General features: G+C 43.3%; 1 protein-coding gene and 1 long non-coding RNA gene across 5 annotated transcripts in view; both read right to left on the reverse strand.

The window, feature by feature from the left end:
- The window catches only part of PIAS1 (protein inhibitor of activated STAT 1), a 68853-nt gene that overhangs the window by 15492 nt on the left and 28169 nt on the right, over positions 1 to 25192 (reverse strand). For all 4 annotated transcript variants that reach the window (XM_066328190.1, XM_066328188.1, XM_066328191.1 and 1 more), the window contains 5 exons: positions 24024 to 24468; positions 9316 to 9400; positions 8142 to 8189; positions 6563 to 6653; positions 5894 to 6028 (listed from right to left, as the gene is read on the reverse strand). In XM_066328190.1, coding sequence (XP_066184287.1) covers positions 5894 to 6028; positions 6563 to 6653; positions 8142 to 8189; positions 9316 to 9400; positions 24024 to 24465 — 801 coding nt within the window. In that variant the 5' untranslated portion in view covers positions 24466 to 24468. The remainder of the gene's footprint in view (positions 1 to 5893; positions 6029 to 6562; positions 6654 to 8141; positions 8190 to 9315; positions 9401 to 24023; positions 24469 to 25192) is intronic.
- On the reverse strand, positions 16586 to 18321 carry LOC136366901 (uncharacterized). The gene is made up of 3 exons (XR_010744600.1): positions 18146 to 18321; positions 17915 to 18111; positions 16586 to 17862 (listed from the first exon to the last, which is right to left on the reverse strand). It is a non-coding gene; the product is annotated as an uncharacterized lncRNA (long non-coding RNA).

Consider the following 25192-nt stretch of genomic DNA (forward strand, 5'->3'; position numbering starts at 1 on the left):
AAACCCTGTCTGCAGCACCTAATGGGATTTATTATGGGTTTGTTATGGGATTGCAGGGCACTGTGAGAGCTGCTTCACCAGGTACACTGCCATGGAGTAGTTCTGCAAAACACAGAGAACACCAAAACCTCAGAGAGAACGCCAGAACCTTCAGAGAAACCCTGTCTGCAGCCTGGATACAGATTGCTATGGGATTTCAGGGCACCATGGAGGAGAGCTGCTTCACCAGGTACACTGCCATGGAATAGTTCTGCAAAACACCACAGGAAACATCAGAAACCTCAGAGAAGATATCAAAACCTTCAGAGAAAACACCAGAACCTTCAGAGAAACCCTGCCTGCAGCACCTAATGGTTTGCTATGGGATTTCAGGGCACTGTGAGAGCTGCTGGTGAAGGGGCACTGCCATGGAGTAGTTCTGCAAAACAGCACACAGAACACCAAAAACTTCAGAGAAAATACCAAAAACAGCAGAGAAACCCTGTCTGCAGCACCTAATGGTTTGTTATGGGACTGCAGGGCACTATGAGAGCTGCTTCACCAGGTACACTGCCATGGAGTAGTTCTGCAAACCACAGAGAACACCAAAACCTCAGAGAGAACGCCAAAAACTGCAGAGGAAACACCAGAACCTTCAGAGAAACGCTGTCTGCAGCCTGGATACAGATTGTTATGGGATTGCAGGGCACTGTGAGAGGAGAGCTGCTGGTGAAGGGGCACTGCCATGGAATAGTTCTGCAAAACACCACAGAGAACACCAAAACCTCAGAGAGAACGCCAGAACCTTCAGAGAAAACACCAGAAACTGCAGAGGAAACACCAGAACCTTCAGAGAAACGCTGTCTGCAGCCTGGATACAGATTGTTATGGGATTGCAGGGCACTGTGAGAGGAGAGCTGCTGGTGAAGGGGCACTGCCATGGAATAGTTCTGCAAAACACCACAGAAAATGCCAAAAACTTCAGAGAGAACACCAGAACCTTCAAAGAACCCCTGTCTGCAGCACCTAATGGTTTGCTATGGGATTGCAGGGCACTGTGAGAGCTGCTGGTGAAGGGGCACTGCCATAGAACAGTTCTGCAAACACCCAGAAACTGCAGAGAAAAGCCCCAAACCACGAGAGCAGAGCCTGTCTGCAGCCCTGGGCAGGATCCAGCCTGTTCCAGGACCCCAGGGCACCGTGTCTGTAACATGACAAAGCTTTCAGAGAGAAGCCTTCAGGAAGCTCACAGGGCTGCAGCCTGAGAGGCAACAAAAGTGACTTCACGCCTCGCCGAGGCTGAGCTGCACACTGAGCCTTTAGAACAGCGGAATTAAAAAATTCTGGGCACTTCTGGAAGTTCTACATCATGTCAGACACACAGTCTGTGCCTTAAATAGGGTAATGGACAATGCTCAGCACTGCACTGGTGTCAGTATGTTTGATTTTATATGGATAATGTTCAGTATTGGTGTCAATGCATCGAATTTTATATGGATAATGTTCAGCATTGGTATCAATGCATCGAATTTTATATGGATAATTTTCAGCACTGCACTGGTGTCAATATATTTAATTTTATACTGATAATGTTCAGCACTGCACTGGTGTCAGTATATTTAATTTTATATGGATAAAGTTCAGCATTGGTATCAATGCATCGAATTTTATATGGATAAAGTTCAGCACTGCACTGGTGTCAATATATTTAATTTTATACTGATAATGTTCAGCACTGCACTGGTGTCAGTATATTTGATTTTATACTGATAATGTTCAGCACTGCACTGGTGTCAGTATGTTTGATTTTATATGGATAAAGTTCAGTATTGGTGTCAACGCATCAAATTTTATATGGATAATGTTCAGCATTGGTATCAATGCATCGAATTTTATATGGATAATTTTCAGCACTGCACTGGTGTCAATATATTTAATTTTATACTGATAATGTTCAGCACTGCACTGGTGTCAGTATATTTAATTTTATATGGATTATGTTCAGCATTGGTGTCAACGCATCGAATTTTATATGGATAATGTTCAGCACTGCACTGGTGTCAATATATTTAATTTTATATGAATTATGTTTAGCACTGCACTGGTGTCAGTATATTTAGTTTTATATGGATAAAGTTCAGCACTGCACTGGCCTTAGTATATTTAATTTTACACGGATAAAGTTCAGCACTGCACTTGTATCAATATATTTAATTTTATACTGATAATGTTCAGCACTGCACTGGTGTCAGTATATTTAATTTTATATGGATAAGGTTCAGTATTGGTGTCAATGCATCTAATTTTATATGAATTATGTTCAGCACTGCACTTCTGTCAATATATTTAATTTTATATGAATTATGTTCAGCACTGCACTGGTGTCAGTATAGTTAATTTTATATGGATATTGTTCATCACTGCACTTGTATCAGTATATTTAATTTCATACTGATAATATTCAGCACTGCACTTGTATCAGTATATTTAATTTCATACTGATAATATTCAGCACTGCACTTGTATCAGTACATTTAATTTTATACTGATAATGTTCAGCACTGCACTGGTGTCAGTGCATTTAAGGAAAGCTGTCACGTCAAATACAATCAGAATTTTCCCCTTTTTTTTTAATAAAAGCTTGTTTTGTTTTCAAAACAAGAACGAGCAGGAGGCCTCCTGCACTCAGCTGCCTCTGAAATGTGAATTTCAGCACCAATTTCAGCACCAGGTCAGAGGCAGAACCCAACTCTGGCCAAAGTCCCTCAGCTCAGCTGAACCTTCCCCCATGGAATGAACTCCTCCTGCCATGGACCTCAAATTCCTGGGATTTCTGCAGCTCTCCTTTTTCTTATCATCTCCACACACACAAAAAAAAAAAAAAAAAAAAAAAAAAGGTTATAAATGTCTTTCTAAAAACATTTCCCAGCAGCAACACCCCAGAATGGAAAAGGACCAAAAATCTGTGTTCTCCCTTTTGGCTCCATGGATTATTTTTTGATTTGAACATTGGCTAAACCTGGAGCTGCAGTTATACAATTTACATGGAGAAAGAAAAGGCTTTTCCCTCAGCCAACTGCCACACTTTTAAAAAATAAAAAAACAAAAATCCAAGCGAGTTCAGATCCCATCCTTGATTTGGGATTCCACCTCACCACAACATCACCCCAAACTGAAGCAGCACCAGGAACATTTGCAATATTTCATCCCCACAAACGAAAGCTTCTCACGTCGTTAAAAACCCACTACTGCCTTAACTCGTTTGTTTAATGCCTCAATTAGGAGAGGAGCTAATTAAGGCAGTGGAATTATTTCCTGACAGCTTGGATCTACAGAGGCAGGGGCTCGCCCAAAGGCAGCTGGGACAGAAAGAGATTGTGTAAAAATCCCACTCGGGGCCCCAGCAAAGGCAGGGAGCACAACTGGGACAAGAACTGGCTCTTGAGGGAAAGGGGAGAGGGAAATTCAAATTTTTGTGCTACAAAGGCACAGGTGAATAGATAAAATAACTCCTCACATTTCACCGTCTGAAGTGTCACAAAGAATCGAATCAGGAAGGATTGTGTCTGGAAGAATAAATTTAGGAAGGGTTGTTTTGGTGGGGTTTTTTGGTTTGAGGGGGTTTTTGTGTATTTTTTTGTATATTTTGGGGGTTTTTTTGGTTTTGTTTTTGTTTTTTTTTTTTTTTTTGGGTTGGTTTGGTTTTTTTTTGTTGGTGTTGTTTTGTTTTTGTTTTTTTTTTTTTTTTTTGTTGTTGTTGTTGTTATTGGTTTGGTTTGGTTTTTATGGGGGGCATGGGTTTTTTTGGGTTTTTTGGGAGGATTTTTGGGGGTTTTTTGTGTTTGGTTTTTGGGGTTTTTTTGGGTTTTTTTTTGTTTGTTTTTTTGTTTTGTTTTGTTTTTTTTTTTTTTTTGTAGAATTCCAGGATGGTTTGGGCTGGAAAGGGCTTTAAAGCTGATCCCACCATGGGCCCCCTCCCACCATCCCAGGCTGCCCCAAGCCTGCCCTACCTGGCTTTGGATAATTCTGGGATCTAATTTACGTCAGAAATTCTCCCAAATGTGCTTTGTACCTGATGAATCTGTGAAACCCCAGAAGCAGCAGCCACTTCCCAAGGGATTGGCTCCAACTTGGGGCATTTCTTGGCCCTAAATCCTGAATCCTCCTGCACGTGTAAAGCCCAGCAGGCTGACTGTGAACTGCTGCTCTCTGATACCTGCAGCTCTCATTAAATAAAAGAGGATTTTTATTGGTTTTTTTTAAACCAAAATCACTCAGCCATAAAGATCCCAACCATCTGAATGGAGATTTGTTTTCCTCTCCACAAGAAACCCATCACAAAATCCCATCCTGATGTTTTAGCACTGCCTATTGTGTCTGATTGGAGCTGTAAGCGTTTTTTATTTTATTTTTTTTTTTCCCCATGCTGACAAATTCTTGGCCAAAGTTTCACCTCAGGACAATTCTGGGCACTTCTAAAAAACAGGATGAGGGCAGTGGCAGCCTCTGGAATGCCCCATCCAGCAGCTTTGCTGCCAGCACTGAAAGCAAAGCTCACTGACTGATGACTGATTTATTGAAGCCACTTTTTTTGCAGTTCCAGATTTAATTAATCCAGAGGAACAGCAGTGATTTTTTAACGTGGGTCGTAACGCTCTCCCCACAGACACACACCAAAAAAGTGATAAAACCAGGAGGTTTTAAACATGAAGGGTGAGGAGATTAATGTAAAAAAAGGTCAGTGGAATTTAATCAGTTGGGCTGGTTTTGTGTCCACAGCTCTAAAGGACCACTCTGTTCAATGTCACCCACTCCTGGCATGTCCCAAGCTTTGTGAAACCTCTCAAGTCAGGAAGAGTTTCAAAGGTGAGGAGAAACATAAAAAATGGTCAGTGGAATTAAATCAGTTGGTCTGGGCTGGTTTTGTGTCCACAGCTCTAAAGGGACACCCTGTGCTCCATGTCACCCACTCCTGGCATGTCCCAAGCTTTGTCAAACCTCTCAAGTCAGGAAGAGCATCAAAGCTGAAGAGAAACATAAAAAATGGTCAATGGAATTTAATCAGTTGGGCTGGTTTTGTGTCCACAGCTCTAAAGGGGCACTCTGTCCAATGTCACCTACTCCTTGTATGTCCCAAGCTTTGTAAAGCCCCTCAAGTCAGAAAAAGCCTCCAAGTCAGCATTTTGGCCAAGCCAACAGACAGAAGGCTCAGAGGACACCCTGCTCTCTTGATCTGGGCCCTCCCTGAGTCTCAGAGACGAGGAGGGAAAACTCCCAGCCCAAAGGTGAGGCAGGGATCTGAGACAGGCACCAACCAAAGCAGGCCCAGGAAGGGTTTTGTGCCCAGGACCATGGCAATATAAAGGCTGTGGTAATATGGATAAATAGCAGGACAGAAGGTTTAAGATGTGAGCCAAGTGCTTTTTTTTCACCTTCCTCCTCACGGGTTTGGAATTAGAAAAATCCACATTGTGGGCCCCTGAGCGGTGAGTTAATAAGTAAAAAGTAAAAATAAATTAAGTGTTGTTTCAGCAGCAGGTGATTTGTTCTTTAAAAAAAAAAAAGTCTTAAAAAATACAGAGATGGAGCTGGTTCTCACCTTGTTAGCTAAAACTCGTGAGCGACAAAGATATATAAATACATATATATAAAAAGTATTAAATAATATCTAAAATACAATATGTGGCTATATAACAGGTAAACAAATAAAAATTATAATATGCAAAATATATACATCTAGAGACTATAAAACATAAACTGTAACATATATACCTATCAAAATATAAAAATATATAATAGACATAAGATACGACACATACATATTTTAACACGCCAATAAATAAAAATGAAACTATTTAGGCTAGCATACATGCTGTGTGCAGGAGGGCACAGGGGAGGGCCTGGGGACACTCACCCTGCCAATCTCAGCAGTCCAGGACACCACGATGGTGTTGGGCACCGTGGTGGACAAACGCACCAGTGAGGTAATGTTGATGGGTCGGCTGGGCCGCTTTGGTTCCACGCCGTTTTTGGTTGGTGGCAGGTAGCCCTAAAAAAATAAAAAAAACCATAAAACACCAAAAGATTTCAGCTCTCAGGAAGAAGAATCCCGCAGTGCTCCTGTCTCCTGCCCCTCACAAAACACCCAGAGCAGGTTGTATGTTTAATTCAAAGACAGAAGGGGCAGATAATGAATTAGTGAGTGTTTTGTAAGCTCTTTCTCCGGATGGAAATTCAGAATCTTAACCCTGCCCACGGAATTGTAAAAGGGATTTTGCCACCTCTCCTGTCTCAGCAAAACTAAACAACCCCCCCCAAACTTTGGACCAGAGTTTCTAAAATTCCATCTTTTTTTCTCTGCTTCTGTTAGTATATTACTAAATACGTGCTCTTGAAAAAGAGGTTTTTAACTTCCACATTAACTCCTGGATCTACTGGCTACAACAAATTAACTCATCTGTTCTGCTCATTCCAATTCCAGAATGTGGAAACAAAGATTGGGATAAATTTTCAGGCAGAAAATTCCTAATGCTCCATCCCAAAATGTCAAGAATTACAAGAATTAAAAGGAGATTTTACTTACTGGAAGGCTGCATGGTTTCCCATTTACTTTCACACACAGATTGGGTGGGAAGTGATCTTCTTGTGGACAACTGGTTTCTGATAAACAAAACCTAAAAGCAAAGAGCTGCCATCACCTTTCACTTTTAGAAGTGATTTAAAGATCATCTCTTCCTAGAAGGAATTGTTTCTCCACTGAGCTCTGAAATCATGACAGAATCTTGCTGAACGCAGATTTTTCAACAAACTCAACACATTTTGACTCAAATGATGTCAAAAAAAAAGCAGGAAATCCCCCAAAATCACAGTGGCTCGAGCAGGGTGGAGGTTCCTCCTCAGATTCCTTGAATTCCTCAGCCTGACTCATTTCCAACCCCAATTTCTCCTCTCCCTTTTCTCCAACAGGACCAAGGTGTCAAAAAGGACATTTCCCAATTTCTCCTCTCCCTTTTCTCCAACAGGACCAAGGTGTTAAAAAGGACATTTCCCAATTTCTCCTCTCCCTTTTTTCCAACAGGACCAAGGCATCAAAAAGGACAATTCCCAATTTCTCCTCTCCCTTTTCTCCAACAGGACCAAGGTGACACAAAGGACAATTCCCAATTTCTCCTCTCCCTTTTCTCCAACAGGACCAAGGCGTCAAAAAGGGCATTCCCCAATTTCTCCTCTGCCTTTTCTCCAACAGGACCAAGGTGTCAAAAAGGACAATTCCCAATTTCTCCTCTCCCTTTTTTCCAACAGGACCAAGGTGTCAAAAAGGACATTTCCCAATTTCTCCTCTCCCTTTTCTCCACCAGGACCAAGGTGTTTAAAAGGACAATTCCCAATTTCTCCTCTGCCTTTTCTCCAACAGGACCAAGGTGACACAAAGGACATTTTCTACACTGCACTTTCAGGCAGCTGCTGAGCCCAGCCAAGGAATCCTCAGGCCTCTGATGTTGAATTTATTTATTTCAAGTTCAAAGAGGTGGGTTTTTTGCTGCTGGATCCCCAGCAGGACACACCCTTCCTGCTCCCAGCCCAGCTCGGGGACAAGGAGCATTCCAAGGAGCAGCAAACCCTCTCAGCTCCCCTGGATTCCTCCCAGCCCTCTCCATATTCCAGGATAATCAAAGATATTTTCCCTCATCCCTTGGTCCATCCCATCTGAGATGGGAATTTAATCAAGAGACAGAGAATTGACAGAGAATTTAATCAATTTATAATCAGTGAAAAAAAAAATTTGTCAGAGAACTGACAGAGAATTTAATCAAACTTATAACTGATGAAAAAAAAGAAAAAAAAAAATTCCCAAATGAACCAGGCTGGTGATTCCCAAAGTGGCTAAAGCAGCAGATCTTGGGATGCTCATGGAATTCATCCCTGCTGATGGAATTTCCAGCCCCAGGCACATGGAATGACCACAATGGATATATGGAATATATCCACTGGAATATATATATATATATATGGAAAAAAAAATATAACATATGGAATATAATGGAGTCACAAGGAGGATTCACTGACAACAAAATCAACCAGGACAAGGCTCTTTTCCATCCAGGAAATTCCCAACCCACAGCTGCTAAATCCCAAAAAGCCACAGGAAATAAAATCCTTACCTTAGCTGGACCTGTACTGTGAAGTCACATTTGGTCCCAGAAATATCCCTGGAAACAAGAGAGAATGAATTAAAAGATCCTGCTTTTCACTCAGGATTGGGATACACATCCCCCCAAGAACCTGCTGGAAGTTCAATTTATGGAAAACATTTCTTTTTTACACACATTAAAAAAAAGGTGGAAAAAATGACAATTTGAGGTGTGTTTCATGTACACCAGAGTTTGCTTCTGCAAAAGAAGGTTAAAATGAAGTTTTATTGTTTGAGGTAAATTAAAAAATTCTCGTCTGACCTCTGTTTTTGTGGGGTGATTTTTGGTTTTTGGTTGGGTTTTTTCTTTGGTTGAGGGTGGTTTTCTTTTGGGGTTTTTTTTTGAGGGTTTTTTGGAAGTTTTTTTCTGGGTTTGGGGGGGTTGTTTTGGGGTTTTTGATGGTTGTTTATTTGGGGGTTTGTTGTTGGTCTTGGGGTTTTGTTTGGGGGTTTTTGGGGACGGGCTGTGGTTTTTTGGGGTCGTTTTTGTGGGGTTTTGGGGCTATTTTCGTGGGGGTTATTTTCATGGGCATTTTTGTGGGGGATTTTTTGGAGGGGTTGTGGTTTTTTGGGGTAATTCTTGTGGTGTTTTGGGGTTATTTTTGTGGGTTTTTTCTTTTGTGGGGGCTTTTGGGTTATTTTTGTGGGTTTTTGGGTTATTTTTGTGGGGGTTTTGGGGTTATTTTTGCGGGGGGTTTTGGGAGGGTTTGGGGTTATTTTTGTGGGTTTTTGGGTTATTTTTGTGGGGTTTTTGGGGTTATTTTTGTGGGTTTTTGGGTTATTTTTGTGGGGGCTTTTGGGTTATTTTTGTGGGTTTTTGGGTTATTTTTTGGGGGGTTTTTTGGGGTTATTTTTTTGGGGAGGGCGCTTTGTTGGTTTTGTTTTTTTCTACACTACAAAGAAAACTCTGATGGGCCACCATAAACCCCCAACCTCACCATGAACTACCAGCAAAAACCTGGCGGCAAAGAAGAGCTGCAAGAAGCAAAACTCTGGATTCGACAACAACTCAGCGGCGGGGTCGAATCCTCTCCTCCCTATAAAAACCCACTCCCCAGAGGAGTTTCCCCTCCCCTTTTCCAAGGCAGGGATGGGGACAGCTGCTCCTTTTGGGGGGAATTTCGGGGATTTTGGGGCCCACTCACATGGAGCTGCTGATCTGCTGCACTTGCTGCGGCGTCAGCGCGAAGGCGAAGCACGTTTCTCGAAACCTCTGGCTGTTGTCTGAGGCTGCAAGAGAGCAGAGAGCATCACAAAAAAAAAAAAAAAGCAGCCAGGAAAAAAAAACAAAAAAATCAGGAAATAATCAAATCAAGTTAAAACACGTTGTTGTTTTCTTGTTGTTTTATTTTTTTTCCATCAGACCCATCTGGGCTCTGAACAGCTTTCGAGGGAAGCCGCCGCTGGAAAAAGCCTCCTGTAAATAAAAACACAGATGAAAGGAATTTGATGAGCCCATAAAGTGAACATTAGAATGGAGGATGGAGATAACAGCAGGGCTGAGGGAAATCGAGGCTTTTTTATGGCTCTAATTTTCTTTGGTATTAAATAAAACCCCCGTCTTGGGGGTTGTCATCCATCAGGGTTTTATTTCCCTCGAGGCAGCAGAAGTTCAGAGAGGGGCTGAGGTACAACACGTGGGACATCTCACATTTCTCCTGGATGTTTTATGGACCAAAATGCACCAAACCAGCTCCAGAATAAGCCAAGAACTCCTGAGATTTGCAGCTGTAAAATCTGATTTTAAAGCCTTTCCACTCTGTGCCGCTCCAGAACCAAAGAGTGCTCCAGAGGAAAATGCTGCTGCTGGAAATTAAGGTTAAATATCTCTAAAATAGTGGTTTTAGCTAAAGCACAGCCTTGCACAGGGCCACTGCAGCAATGAGAAGGGTTTTTTATATAATAAATGAAAAGAAAGCCTCACCTCCCCAGAGAATTACCCCACACACTGAACGAAAAGCTGCTGATCAGTCCCACTTTCAATCTCGTTATTCCTCATAATTTCCGAATTTCTGAATAAATATCCTGGATAAATTTCCCTTTTTTTTTGGGGTTTACTCTAAAGCCCTTCCTGACTCATCCCTGGGTGAGAGCTGAGTGGATATTCCAGGCTGAGGATGCAGAGATTTTCCCGGTGGGTTGGAACCAACAGCAACAAAAAGCCTTTGACAGAGTGTAAATAAAGTGTAAAAATCCCATTTTTTTTCTTTTTCCTGCATCTCACTGCTTCAATTCATTCATTCACCCCCATCCCCACCTGCTGCTGTGGGTGAGCAGGAACAAGGAGCATGAAGCTGCTGTTTGGGACCTCGGAGAAGGAATTCAGGTTTATAAATAACTGGGATTTTGAAACGCACAAATAGAGGTTTCCTCCCCACCAGCAAAACGTCTGGCCAAGATCACAATTCTAAACTCTAAATGGCCAAGATCACAATTATAAACTCTAATTAATGAAAGCTCAATTAGCAAAGTTAATGCCCTGCGGAGAAATGAGGGAATTCCAGTTGTCATTTCCTGGTTTTTTATCTGTTGGGTTGATTTTTCTCCCCAGGTATTCTTGGCTTTAGCCTGGAAATTGTCAGCTTTGGCTTCATTAGAAAAGTTCTGGGAAGTTTTGTTTGGAACTTTTGGTGTGAACTCCAGCACTTGATTAATTAAAAAACTGCTGACTATTAATGTCACCTTCATTTAAAGCTCAATTATGCAGAGAAAACAACCAGCAGCTACCAAAACTCCTTGGATTTCCCAGGATTTTCCCTTTCCCATCTTTTTTTGCAGCAGCTCCAGTTTAGGGAACCCAGCAGGGAAATGGGGAGACAGGAGGAACTGGAAGAGAGTGCAGCAGGAAAACTGGTAAAATTTGGACCTGAGGTTCTAAAATTCCATCCTTTTTCCTCTGCTCGTGTTGATTTACTATAAAAATACTTATTTTTTAGTAAATAGGGATATAAAAGTGGGGTTTGAACTCCCATATTTATAGAATCATGGAGTTATTAAGGTTAGAAACGACCTCAAAGTTCAACTTCTGACTGAACACCACCTTGTCAATTAAACCAAAATTTGATTTTTGAGCCTTTCCAGGGATGGTGATTCCACACTTTTCCTGGGAAAGCTGCTTCAATACTTAACCACTCTCCTAGGAAAGAAATAATTCCTAATATCCACCTTTTGCATTGGTCAAACAAAAGCATTTATCCATTTAGTTGGGAGAAAACGTGGAAGGACATCCCATGGGAGTTTCCCCTATTCCAGCTCTCCTCAGGCCAGGACAGAAAACTGCCTCTGCTTGAACCAAGAAATGAAATTTAAAAAATTTTCTTTTTGAGATTTGGGGTGATTATTTTGTGTTTTCAGTGTTTTTTGTGCAGTTCCTGCTGCAGCCTCAAAGAGGAGACCTGGAAAGGGACTGACAGGAGAAGGGGTGAGGGATTTGTGAGATGGGATTTGGGAAGGAATTCTCCCCCGGAGAGGGGCAGGGGAGGGAATTCCCAGAGAAGCTCCTGGGAATGTCCAAGGCCAGGCTGGACAAGGCTTGGAACACCCTGGGATAGAGGAAAGGGATGGGAGATGGGATTGGGATGGGAATGGATGGGATGGGATGGGATCAGTGGGATGGGATGAGGATGGGGATTAGATCAATGGGATGGGATCAATGGGATCAGTGGGATCAGTGGGATTTGTGGGATTGGATCAATGGGATGGGATCCATGAGATGGGAAGGGATGGGATCAATGGGATCAGTGGGACAGGATCAGTGGGATCTGTGGGGTGGGATGGGATCCATGAGATGGGAAGGGATGGGATCAATGGGATCAGTGGGATCTGTGGGGTGTGATGGGTTCCATGGGATGGGATGGGATGGGATCAAAGGGATGGGGTCAGTGGGATCAGTGGGACAGGATCAATGGGATCAGTGGGATTTGTGGGATGGCATCCATGAGATGGGAAGGGATGGGATCAATGGGATGGGATCAGTGTGATCAATGGGATCAGTGGGGTGGGGTGGGATGGGATCAGTGGGATCTGTGGGGTGGGATGGGTTCCATGGGATGGGAAGGGATGGGATGGGATCAGTGGGATCTGTGGGGTGGGATGGGTTCCATGGGATCAATGGGATGGGGTCAGTGCCACGGGATCAGTGGGATCAATGGGATCAGTGGGGTGGGATGGGATCCATGGGATGGGACGGGATCAATGGGATGGGGTCAGTGCCATGGGATCAGTGGGATCTGTGGGATGGGTTCCATGGGATGGGATGAATGGGATGGGATCAGTGCCATGGGATCAGTGCCATGGGATCAGTGGGATCAGTGGGATGGGATCCATGGGATTTCAGCTCCCCCAATCCAACCCCAGGACCCTGTGCCCATCTCAGTGACTGTCACCCAGCCCCCGAGAGGTGCTGGATCCCAATCCCAGAGAATTCCCAGGATTCCCAGGAAAGCAGCTCAGCCCTGCCCTGCCCAGGCTGGTTTGTGCACAGCCCTCGCTGTGATCACCACGGGAGCACGGCCAAACTGCACAGAGGGAAAGGGGAAAAAAAAAACCCCAAAACCTGCTAATTAGGCTGAGATGCTCCAAAAGGCAATCAAAATATTTCAAACCTGCTGACAGCCCCAGCAGAGCAGCACAGACAGACAAGGAGCTCCAAATAAACTGAGTTATGGGCAGCCTCCTCAGCTGCTCCAAGGATACAACTTTACCCCTGGGATGAGCAGTTATGGCTAAAAAAAAAGAGATAAAATCTGATTTTTCCTCTAATCTTCTCCCTTATCACCTTTCTGTGCCTGTATGGAGTCCTTGCAGACCTGCTCACCCTCCAAACCACGTGTGAAAATCCCACCACCAAACCACACTGACCAGAGCTCCCTGAGCAGCTTTTCCATGAAAACCCAATTCCCATCCTCATCTCTGCCTATTCCCAGAGATCTGAGACTTTCCAAGGCAGAAGCAGTGGAAATTTGGGATTTCAGAGCGCAGAAAAGCTGACAGATTTCTGTTCCTTCATCTGCTGTGTTTAGAACACCAAACAGATCCTGGCAAGGCAAACACATCATTTACTGTTAGAAATCCTGCAGGATGAATAAAACCAGAAAAAAATAGATCGTTTTAGACAATAAAACCATTCTGAGGGCCACAAACAATGCTTCTTACCGAACAAAAGAAAGGTAAAAATAGATCTGCAAACCAAGAGGATGGAAATAGAGTTTATAATGCAATGGAGCTGGAATTGAGCCAGGAGAACAGAATTAATATGGACATTCCTCAGAAAGACGCCAGGAATGTTTCTGGGGAGGGGTTGGGGTTGTTGTTCCTTTGCCATAAATATGATTTATTAAATATTAAAAGGTTTTCTTTAGCACTCTGAATGCAACAGAGCTTGGAAGAGTCAAGAGCACAAAATGCTTAAAAAAAAAGTCCCAGAATTTCTTCTCCCAAACTTTTCCTAATTTGCTGTCACCTCCATTTCCTGAATTATTCCAGGAATAATTCCACTCCATAATTCTGTTCCCTCACCCCAGGAATGGTCCAGGATTGGTACAGATTAACTTAATAATTAAAATGATTTCTTGCTGCTCGTGGATTTCCTCAAAACATTTCACTGAGGTTAAAAGTTTCCCAAATCTGAGGGAAAATTGTTTTAAGACATGGAATTCCCAGGGCCAAAACACTTAAAATTGTATAAGGACATCAATATAAATATAGTCATTATAATAAAATATAGACATTATATACAGATTATAATAAAATATATACATGAATATATACATATATATATATACATATATATATATTATCTATAGATCATAATAAAATATAAACATTTCCAATACAAATATTAATATATTAATAGTATAAATGTTTAATAATATAAAATGGTAAATTAAATTATAAACTATATAGATATAAATAAATAAAATATATATCTATAAATATAAATATAGATATATCTATAAATATAAATATAGATATAAATATAGATGCATTGTGTATACAGGTATGTATATATATTTAAAAATATATATATATATATCTCCACCCAATCAACAGATCACCTACTCAACAAATAAAAATGACACAGAAAAGCTGTTTTATCCCCATTCTGCTCTTTATTTTGGAAAACCCCTCCAGCACCAGAGTGAAGAAAAAAAAAAAAAATAAAAGAACCCAGCTTGAGTGGCTGCATTTTCTACAGCTCTAAAAATATTCTGTTCCACCTCACCAGTACCCAGGGCTAAAAATAGCCACCATCTCTCTGCAGTGAAATACCTCTTTGGTGTCTTGAGAAAAAGCCACTCTCTGAATCCCCACTCAGGCACAAAACTGAATTTCAGGAATTTTGGGGGAGTTGAGGTGGGGACGGCTTCTTAATGACCAAGAAAACTGAGGTTCATCTTCTCATCATCATCAATTCCTAAATACTGCAGGGAATGTATCAAAGAGAGGCTTGGAGTAAAATTCAACTTGCACTCTACACGAGAATTATCTAAAATATCATTAAATGGGCCCTTTATTCCCAATAATTGTGTTTATTTCCAAAAGGGAAAAAAAATAGTTGTAAAAAAAGAAAAGTTGTTGAAGAGGATGAGGAGCAGAGGAAATGTTTGCTGAATGCTGTAGGAAAAACAAGAGGTGCCAAACTGGGTTATTATCTAGAATATCATTAAATGGGCCCTTTATTCCCAATAATTCCAATAATTGTGTTTATTTGTAAAAAAATAGTTGTAAAAGAAGCTGTTGAAGAGGATGAGGAGCAGAGGAAATGTTGGCTGTCTGCTGTAGGAAAAACAAGAGGTGCCAAACTGGGCTGTTCACTAACCCACTGGTCTGGATTAGCTCAATTTGTCAGAATATTAACCAGAAATAACTCTGGAAGAGCTGCTGGGATTTCCTGCTCTCTGGGACAGGGGGAAGCCGGGTCTGGGCTTGGGGCTGAAATCAGGAAAAGGTTTTTTCCCCCAGAGGGCGGTGGGACAACTCCCCAGGGAATGGATCCATCCCCAAGGCTCTCACAACTCCAGGAATATTTGGATAATCCCCTCCCAGGGTGGGATTTTGGGGTGTCTGTGCAGAGCCAGGGGCTGGGATGGATAATCCTTCCCAGTTGAGGATATTCCTCAATTCTGGTTTTTCCTCCTCACACTGAGATGCCTCATTCTGCTTTTCCTTTAAACTCCAGAAGGCACCAAATGAACCCTCCCCAAGCACCACTGCTGACAATTTCCTCTCCTCCTCCCAAAACTCTGCTCCAGGTGGAGGCACAGAGAACACTGGAGCTCTGGGAATGTTAAAATTCCAGGAGGTTTTGGATGCAAAGCAGGAATTCCCTCATTGCTCCAGAGCCTCTTGGATGGATGATCCACCTGGAAGGATTCAGGAAATGGTGAAAGTGAATTAGGAAAAGTTTGGCAGAAGAAACTCTGGGACCTTTTTTTTTTTAAGCATTTTGCACTCTTGACTCTTCCAAGCTCTGTTGCACTCACAGAAAAGGTTTTCATATTTAATAAATCATAGTTATGGAAAAGAAACGACAAACCCAACCTCTCCAAAAACTGTTCCTGGCTTTGGGAGCAGCACCCAGTGTCTGAGCTGCAGAGAGGCACAACCCAAGGGGGTTTGTAGGAGAGAAATGCTGAGAGGATCCACCTCAGGATGCCTGGGAGGCTTTAAATTCACCCCAAAATCCTGGAGTTCTGGGTAATTCAGCGTTCATTCACACAGCAACACTTCCTGCCTCACAGCCCCTGAGCCCCGGGCTCTGCGTCCCAAAATCCAACATCTGTAACCCAAAGTCCAACATCTGTAACCCAAAATCCAACATCTGACCCCAAAATCCAACATCTGTAACCCAAAACCCAAGATCTGTAACCCAAAACCCAAGATCTGTAACCCAAAGTCCAACATCTGTAACACAAAATCCAACATCTGACTCCAAAATCCAACATCTGTAACACAAAGTCCAACATCTGTAAGCCAAAGTCCAACATCTGACGCCAAAATCCAAAACCTGCGCCCCAAAATCCAACATCTGACCCCAAAACCCAACATCTGTAACCCAAAATCCAGTATCTGTACCCCAAAATCCAACATCTGACCCCAAAACCCAACACCTGCACCCCAAAATCCATCCACAGGCTGTGGGATTCAGGAGACCCCCCAGAAATCCCAAACTCCTGCTCCTTTTTGGGCCACTTTGGCCGTTCTGCTTCGTGCCCATCACCTCTCCCAGGGGACGCTGCTCCTCCCCAACACTTGAGAACTCTTGTGGGGAGACATTTCAGTCAAACATCCAAACCCTCCTCTCCTTGAGCAGCTCTCCTGGCCCCTGCACAGTCCCAGCCGTGGCCACAAAGAGAAGGGAGGTGACAGAGTCACCTTCTCCACCTCAGAGCAGATAAAAACCCGGAGCCTGGCTCTGGTCAGCCGCTGCTTTTATCCCTTCAAATCATTTTAGATTGTGTTCAGCTCGCAGCGAATCCTCAGGAGGAAGAGGCAGAGCCACCCCGGGGGTGGGAAAGGGAGGGAGGAAAAGAGACGTGAAGGAGCTGATTTGAAATTGTGCCTAAAAACAGCCACCAAAAAACGGCCTGGAAATGCTCCAAGGGCTACAATGAATCCCTAAATATTCCGGATTTCAGAACTCCTTTCTGCTCTGTCGTATCAACAGAAGACGGAAGAGATCGGCTGGAAACGATGTGCAATTGGACAGACGTTTCTGGTTGATCGTTCCTAAAATCTGGGTGGGGTGGAGCAGTTCTGCAGGAAGCTGAGGGGACATTTCCACGCCAACATTCCACGGGCAAACTCTTCCCTCTCCCAGGGGATGGTTCCCAGCTCTCCTCTCCTGCATTCCACCTGATCCATGGTTTTGTCAGAGGGAAGGAACATCGCAGGATCCTCCTCTACTCAAAAACTCAGCCCCTTGATTCCCTCCATTACGAGTCACAGCCCCAAAGCCGCTCTCAGGCTTCGGGATTTCAACTTTTATTCCTAAAAAACTCAAAGGAGCAGCACAAAGTCAGCACAGATCCCGCTTCTGGAGAAGTTTTCTTCTCAACAAGAAAAGTTTTTTTTTTTTCCTCAGGCTCAGGATGGGATTGTTGGGCCAGGGAGATGGATTTTGTCCTAATTCAGGATATTCCATGTATCTGATTCTATCAGAGGCTTCCCAGCTCCATTCCAGCCACTTCTGGAAATATCCTTATCCTCTCAGGGCCTGGAGTCTTGCTCATCCATGTCCTGTCAGGACCTGGGATCGTGGGATTTCCGTGTCCTGGAGTCGTGTTCATTCATGTCCTGACAGGTCCTGGAATCCTGTACATCCATGTCCTGGAATCTTCTTCATTCATGTCCTGACAGGTCCTGGAATCTGTATCAGGGCCTGGAATCTCGGAATATCTGTGTCCTGACAGGACCTGCAATCTTTGTCAGGACACGGAATTTTGGAATATCCATGTCCTCTCAGGTCCTGGAATCTTGTTCATCCATGTCCTGTCAGGACCTGGGAATCTTTGTCAGGACCCAGAGTTTTGGAACATCCACGTCCTGCCAGGACCTGGAATCCTGTACATCCATGTCCTGGAATCCTGTACATCCATGTCCTGGAGTCTTGTTCATTCACGTCCTGACAGGTCCCGGAATCTTGGAATATCCATTTCCTGGAATCTCGTACATCCGTGTCCTGACAGGACCTGGAATCTTTATCAGGACCTGGAATCTTGTTCATCCACGTCCTGACAGGACCTGGAATCTTCTAACTCCACGTCCTGGAATCTTGTTCATCCACATCCTCTCAGGACCTGGGATCCTGGGACATCCATGTCTTGGAATCTTGGGATTTCCATGTCCTGTCAGGACCCAGAATCTTTGTCAGGACCTGGAATCTTGGGACATCCACGTCCTGGGATCTTGTTCATCCCTGTCCTGTCAAGACCCGGAATCTTGGGGTTTCCTTGTCCTGTCAGGACCTGGAACCTCAGTGACCTCAGCTCATGAGAAGATTGCTCCATCAGCCGAAGAAAACCTTAACAAACCCTTTCTTTAAGAATTCCCCTGTTAAAGCTCTCCCAAAAAATCCCATTCCTGACTGTGGGAAGCCCAACAAAAAAAAAAACCCGAAAACCCCAAACCCAGAACCCCAAAGGTGCCGTAATTCCAGCCCAGCCCCAGCACAGGGCTGATTATTCCCCCCCAAGAATTCAACCGAATTCTTGCACAACTCAAAAGCTGCAGGGCCGGAAGTCAAACAACTCGAAGAGCCGGAGTCGAGAATTTAGTGTTTTTGTTGAACTTCCTCCCACAAAAGTACATTTCCCAAAAAAGATAATAAACACAGAGGACAGCAGAAGCGTGACTTTCATACAAAGCACGGCGGCGATTTGGGCAGAGCACGAGATAGAGAGAGAGAGAGAAATAAAAAAAAGGAGAAATTCCTGCCAAACAAAACCTCGGTGGTTTCCAAGGCAGCTTTTCTCGGCCACTCAATCGTCCGATTGTTCCCTGGCCGTACCTTGAACCACAGGCACCCTTCGAGATTTTTATTTTTTTTTTGGGGGGGGCAGCTCAGCAGAGAGGTCTGGCCGAAGGGAAATTCATGGGAATTGCCAGTCAGGAGCACGGACTGGACCTCTGCAGGGGGAAAATCCTGCTGCCTGCACAAACCCCAACTGAGACTCCGTGCAGAGCGCCTGGGAGCTCTGATGGAGCTGGAATTCTGCTGAAATTAGAGCCGGGATTTTTATCTCTCAGGGATAATGATTGATCTGTGCCTCTTTCCTTGCTGCAGGTTAAAAAAAAAAAAAAAAAGAATTCTCGTTTTTCTGGCTCAGATCCAGCTTTCAGCGCTGTGTTTGTATCAGCACAGCAAATAAACTGCAGGAGGATGAGCCTTTGTGCCATTTGGACTGATTTTAAACAGGAGAAGAGCTCACAGCCTCTTTAATCCTTTCAATTGGAAAAAAAAAATAAATAAAAAAACCCTTCATTTCCCTTAGAGGTAAGTAAAGACCCCCTAAGCCAGTTAAAATGTTTTTTGGAACAACTACACAGCTCAAGCAATTAGGAATGACATTTGCTGTAACAAAAAGCAAATTTTTAAGATGTTGCTTAACTATCTGGTGTCCCTTCCATAACAATCCGGTAAATTCTGGGCCTTGTTACTCACAGCAAACACATTTCACCACACCAAAGAGATCTTATCTGTGCCTCAGGAGTTACTTTGAGCAAATGCGCTTAAAAAACAACCAATTAGCAATGTCTGTGCTGGAAATGGGGGGAATTAAGTGAGAGCTGCAGCTTCACTTGACAAACAACCTCAATTCTCCTCTCTGGATCCCATCAGAAAAACAACAAGGGAAGCACAGGAATAAGGCAACGTGCACACAATTCCATCGAAGCCACAGTGGATTTTTCCTCCAAAATTTAAAAAAGTTTTAAAACTAAAAATTTTTTTTAAAAAATCTAAAAATTAAAAAATAAATAAATATTTAAATATTTTAAAAATTAAAAAAAAATAAAAAGAAAAAAATTGAAACAAAAAAAATTAAAACCTGATTAAAAACAACTATAAAACCCACTTAACATGGTGGTTCAGCAGAGCTCCATGCCCACATTCCCACGTTTCCTGGCTGCCTGGGACACAAACCCATCCCATGTCGCTGCTTTCTGCACTCAGCAATGAGGGTGACTAATAAAACGCGGATCCAACTCAACAGCTCCACTGCAAACCCCACAAACGGCTCTTTGTGTGCCCCAGCAATGTCCCAGCCCGGTGCTGAGCAAAGCCTGGGCTCCTGCACCTTGCAGGGCTTTTCCAGCCTCAGGGATCCCGGAGTTTGGCCACTGGTGCTCCAAAGGTGGAGAGATGGAGAATTCCCCGAATTCCACGGATCCAGCCCAGAGCTGCAGTCTCAAGCGTAAAAATTTCTATTTCCTCCTTTTGTTCTGAATGTAAGAGCGAGCAGATTGAATTTCCTGATCTGCTCTTGGCTGTGTTCTACCCACCCACACCGAGTATTTGGGTGCAGGATGAAGGGCTGCTCCAGCGCCCTGCCGGGCAACTCCCTGCCCTGAGGCTTCTGCAGGTATTGCTCCTGCAGTCAAGCATCACTTCTGACAGCGGCAGCAAACTGGGACAAATCTTGGCCAAATCTGTGCCACCTGCACTTGGGAACAACCTGGGGCAACGCCAGTGCCCAAGGATGGTTCTGTGGCATTTCAGGAGCAGCTGAGGTTTGAGTGATGCAAATTCTCTCTCAAATGGAATTTTCTCTCCTCTTTCCAGCAGGTTCTGTTTTGAGCAGGCAGATAAATGATTGCAAAGCCCACGTCGGGTCATGGGCTCATCCTGGTGGAGGAGGGAGACAGAGCTCATTCCCAAGTTTTTTATCCCTATCCCGTGAGTAATCTGATGGGAAAAAAGCAAGCAGGAGATGGCGAAATCCCAAGTTCTGAGTGTCTGCAGTAATAATCTGCCAGGGGAAAAGAAAGCAGGGACACTTGAGGAAACCCACACTGCTGGCAGGGAGAGAAGGTGCCCAGAGCAGCTGGGGTAAATCCCACAAATCATTTCACATCCTGGAGGCCAAGTTTAAAAAAATATATATAATAATTCAAGTGCATAAATGGAGAAAATGAGTCGATTTTGGGTAGGGAAGGGCTGGGCTGGAATTCCCAGAGAAGCTGAGGCTGCCCCTGGAATGTCCAAGGTCAGGCTGGAGCAATAATGGGATAATGGAAGGTGTGGGGATGGGCTGCAAGGTCCTTTCCAAGCCAAACCATTCCAAGAATTTTATACTTATACTTAGAATTATGATTTTGTTTTATACTGAAGCTTTTGCCCCAATGTCTCAGCTAAAAGGCTTTTTTAATAGGATTGCTTCAGACAACCAGAATTCCCCCACAAAACAAAACCCTCAGACATTCCTGAAGGTAGCAGAAAGGACAGGGACTGCTTCCAAAGGTATCTGCTCGGAATTTCACTTCCATTTTCTTACCCTGACACTCCACAAAAGGGGGGAAAAATCCACATTGTCCATCGATTCCAGAGGCAGGGAGGGAGTGAGGGCTGAGCCCGGAATTTGGGGCTGACACAATCCCAAATCCAGGAATAAAGAAGTGCACAGCACCACCCCTGCCCTGGAATGTCTTGTGGAAATTACAGCCTTATTTTGAACAGTTTCTAATGGAAAAGTGATGATCAGACACATACTGAGCACCTCATTAGCTCACCCCAGCAGCGCTGCCTGGAATGGTGATTAATCAATTAGGGTTTAGATTAAGGCTAAAAGAGGTGCACCTCTGCAAAGGATCCCTGAACCAGAAATCACCCAGATCCTCTCTGCTTCTCCCTCAGTTACAGCAGAGAGATAAACCAAAATAAAAGATGCAAACAGCCAGATCCTTCAGAAATGCACAACCTCAGCACTCGTATTTCAGGTGGAAAAAACACCTGAAACGAAGATTAAATTAACAAAATCTCTCTGCTTCGCCCTAAATTACAGTAGATAAATAAATAAGAATAATTTAAAAAAATGCAAACAGCAGTGCCAGATCTTTCAGAAACACCCAACTTCAGCAGCTGGAAAAAACACCTGAATCAGAAGAACAAATTGCCAAAATCTCTCTGTTTTTTCCCCTAAATTACAACAGCTAAAGTTAAAAAAAAAAAAAAAATGAATAAATGTGCCAGATCCCTCAGAGATGCACAGACAGCCTCAGTATTTACTGATCAGGTAGAAAAACCACCTGAACCAGAAGAACAAATTACCAAAATCTCTCTGCTTTGCCCTAAATTACAGTAGATAAATAAATAAGAATAATTAAAAAAAATGCAAACAGCAGTGCCAGATCTTTCAGAAACACCCAACTTCAGCAGGTGGAAAAAACACCTGAATCAGAGGAACAAATTGCCAAAATCTCTTTGTTTTTTTCCCCTAAATTACAACAGCTAAAGTAAAAAAAAAAAAAATGAATGAATGTGCCAGATCCCTCAGAGATACAGAGACAGCCTCAGTATTTACTGATCAGGTAGAAAAAAACACATGAATCAGAAGAACAAATTACCAAAATCTCTCTGCTTTTCCCTAAATTACAGTAGATAAATAAATAATAATAATAATAATAAATGAAAAAAATGCAAACAGCAGTGCCAGATCTTTCAGAAACACCCAACTTCAGCAGGTGGAAAAAACACCTGAATCAGAGGAACAAATTGCCAAAATCTCTTTGTTTTTTTCCCCTAAATTACAACAGCTAAAGTAAAAAAAAAAAAAAAAAAAAAAAAAAAAAAAGAAAAAAAGGAATAAATGTGCCAGATCGCTCAGAGATGCAGAGACAGCCTCAGCAGTCACACATCAGCCTCCCCCAGCCCTGCAGACTGTCACTGGAAAGTACCTGCTCAGCTTTTTGTTTACGAGGGATTTCTTCTGCAAAGGGCTTTTTTTTTTTTTTTTTAATTATTTTATTTTCTCACTCACCCACCCTGTTATCCCCAGCTCTCCTCTCACAAATCTGCTCCTCCTACCAGCAGGGAAATCTTCCCTGGGGTTTGCAGCCAGCAGGAGGTTCCAACACACAGAAATCACCAGGAATGGTGCCTTTAGCTAAGGTGGAAAAGTATTAAAAGTTAACCACGCTGTGAAACGCTCCCTGGAGCACCACTCAAAAAAAAAAAAAAATCACATAATTTTTTTCTGTGATAGAATTGTCTGGGAGCTGCAGCTCCTTCTCAGCAGCTCCACCAGTGATTTATACCTTCACACGATAAATTAGCTGCAAAGAAAAAGAGAAAAAAGAAAAAAAAAAAAAAAAAGGAAAAAAAAGAAAAAAAAAAAAAAAAAAAAAGGGAAAAAAGAGCCACAAGTTCCTCAGGTTCAGATGTTCAGACTGCAATGGATCCAGCAAATTTCCAGCCTGGCAGAGAACTGGAAGAATCCCTCCCAGCACAGATGAGAACATTTCAGAAGTTGGATGGATTTGGGGGACAGTTTCGTTTAGTTTGGGTGGGTTTTTGTTTTGTTGGGTTTTTTTTTAACAGTGAAACTCTGTGGTTTTTAAGAACTACTGAAAGCAGATTGGGTTTTTTTTTTTAAACTTTTTTCTTCTCTAAGATTTTGTTTGTTTCTTGTTAAACCCCCCCCCTTTAAAAAAAATATCGGATGTTTAAACCATATTTAGAGGCTCAGCTAAAGCAACTAATGAGCGTTAGGTAAGATGTCTCTCCATGCAGAACAATCTGTTCCAAAAGTGCCCAAAAATAGCAATTCTCTAAACACTGCTGTGATGCAACATTTAACCACTTGCTGCTTGTTTGCACCCAGCAGCTCAGTTTGACCACCAGCACAAATTTTGACCACTCAAACAGGAACAGCCCCCTTTGGGACACACAATCCCAGGAGGAGTGGGATGGATTTTTTTTTTTGTGTGTGTGGGGTTTTTTTTGGGGGGTGTTTTTTTTCTGTGTGTGTGTTTTGGGTGGGTTTTTTTGTGTGGTTTTTTTTGGGGGGTGTTTTTTGGGTGAGTTTTTTTTTGGGGGGTGGGGGTTTTTTTTGTGTGTTTTCTTTGTTGGGATGGGTTTTTTTGTGTAGGTTTTGTTTGGGGGGTGTTTTTTTGTGTGTGTGTGTTTTTTGGGGGGTGACTTTTTTGTGTGGTGTTGGGGATTTTTGTGTGAGTTTTTTTTTTGGGGGGGTGTTTTTTTTTGTGCGGGTTTTTTTGGGGGCAGCTTTTCTTCTGCATTTTTTTTTTGGTTTTTTGGGTTTTTTTGTGTGTGTGATTTTTTTGGTGGGGTAGTTAGTTTTTTTGGTGTGGTTTTTTTTTTTTGTGAGGTGCATTTTTTTTTTTTAATATCCCTTACCTAGGCTGGTCGGTTTGATCAGCTCATCCAACAAGTCGTAAAAAGGGAGTTTCTGCAGTTTGATGTCGGGGTGCACGGGGTGCAGGGCCGAGGCCAGGTGGGGCAGGTCCAGTTCATGTTTGGGGCCCAGCAGGGACACTGGCAGCAGAGGGGACGTGGCAGGGTGACCATCATACCCCAGCTGAGGGATGGCAGACGGCGACAGCGCCGCGGGCATGGAGCTGGAGTGCACCCCAGGCATGGAGAGCTCCGCCGGGGTCATGATCTTCTGGGGGAACCTCCTCCTATAGAGTTCTTTGATTTTCATCTGCACGGCGGGGCTGCAGCCGGCCTTGAGCAGGTGCAGGGCTTTGGTCAGCAGTTCGTGTTTGCGGCCGTGTTTGTTCCTCCCCGCGTAGCCCAGCAGCACCTGCAGCTCCGACACTCGAAGGCTCATCACCATTTGCTTCGAAGAAAAGAAACACGGAGTTAATGGGGGGCATTTCCAGCACGCTCACCCAACAGCAGGAAGCGTTTTGAAGTCTGTTAAGTAGGAAGGTTTGAAAGGTTCTGGGTCATTGCTCTGCCCCTTGTTACAGTGCTCGCACATTTATTACAGTGCCCAGGTATATATTTCAATCCTCATGTATTTATTCCAGTGCTCACCCATTTACTACAATGCTCACCTATTTCTTACAATGCTTGCCTATTTATCCCAATGTTCGCCCATTTATAACAGTGTTCACTCATTTATTCCCATGCTCACCCATTTACTACAATGCTCACCCATTTATCCCAGTGCTCGCCCATTTATCCCAGTCCTCGCCCATTTATCCCAATGCTCACCCATTTATCCCAATGCTCACCCATTTATCCCAGTGCTCGCCCATTTATCCCAATGCTCACTCATTTATCCCAATGCTCACCCATTTATCCCAGTGCTCACCCATTTATCCCAGTGCTCGCCCATTTATCCCAGTGCTTGCCCATTTATCCCAGTGCTCGCCCATTTATCCCAATGCTCGCCCATTTATCCCAATGCTCACCCATTTATCCCAATGCTCACCCATTTATCCCAGTGCTCACCCATTTATCCCAATCCTCACCCATTTATCCCAATGCTCACCCATTTATCCCAATGCTCACCCATTTATCCCAATGCTCACCCATTTACTACAATCCTCACCCAT

Source organism: Sylvia atricapilla, chromosome 13, assembly GCF_009819655.1.
Source record: "Sylvia atricapilla isolate bSylAtr1 chromosome 13, bSylAtr1.pri, whole genome shotgun sequence".
Taxonomy (NCBI): domain Eukaryota; kingdom Metazoa; phylum Chordata; class Aves; order Passeriformes; family Sylviidae; genus Sylvia; species Sylvia atricapilla.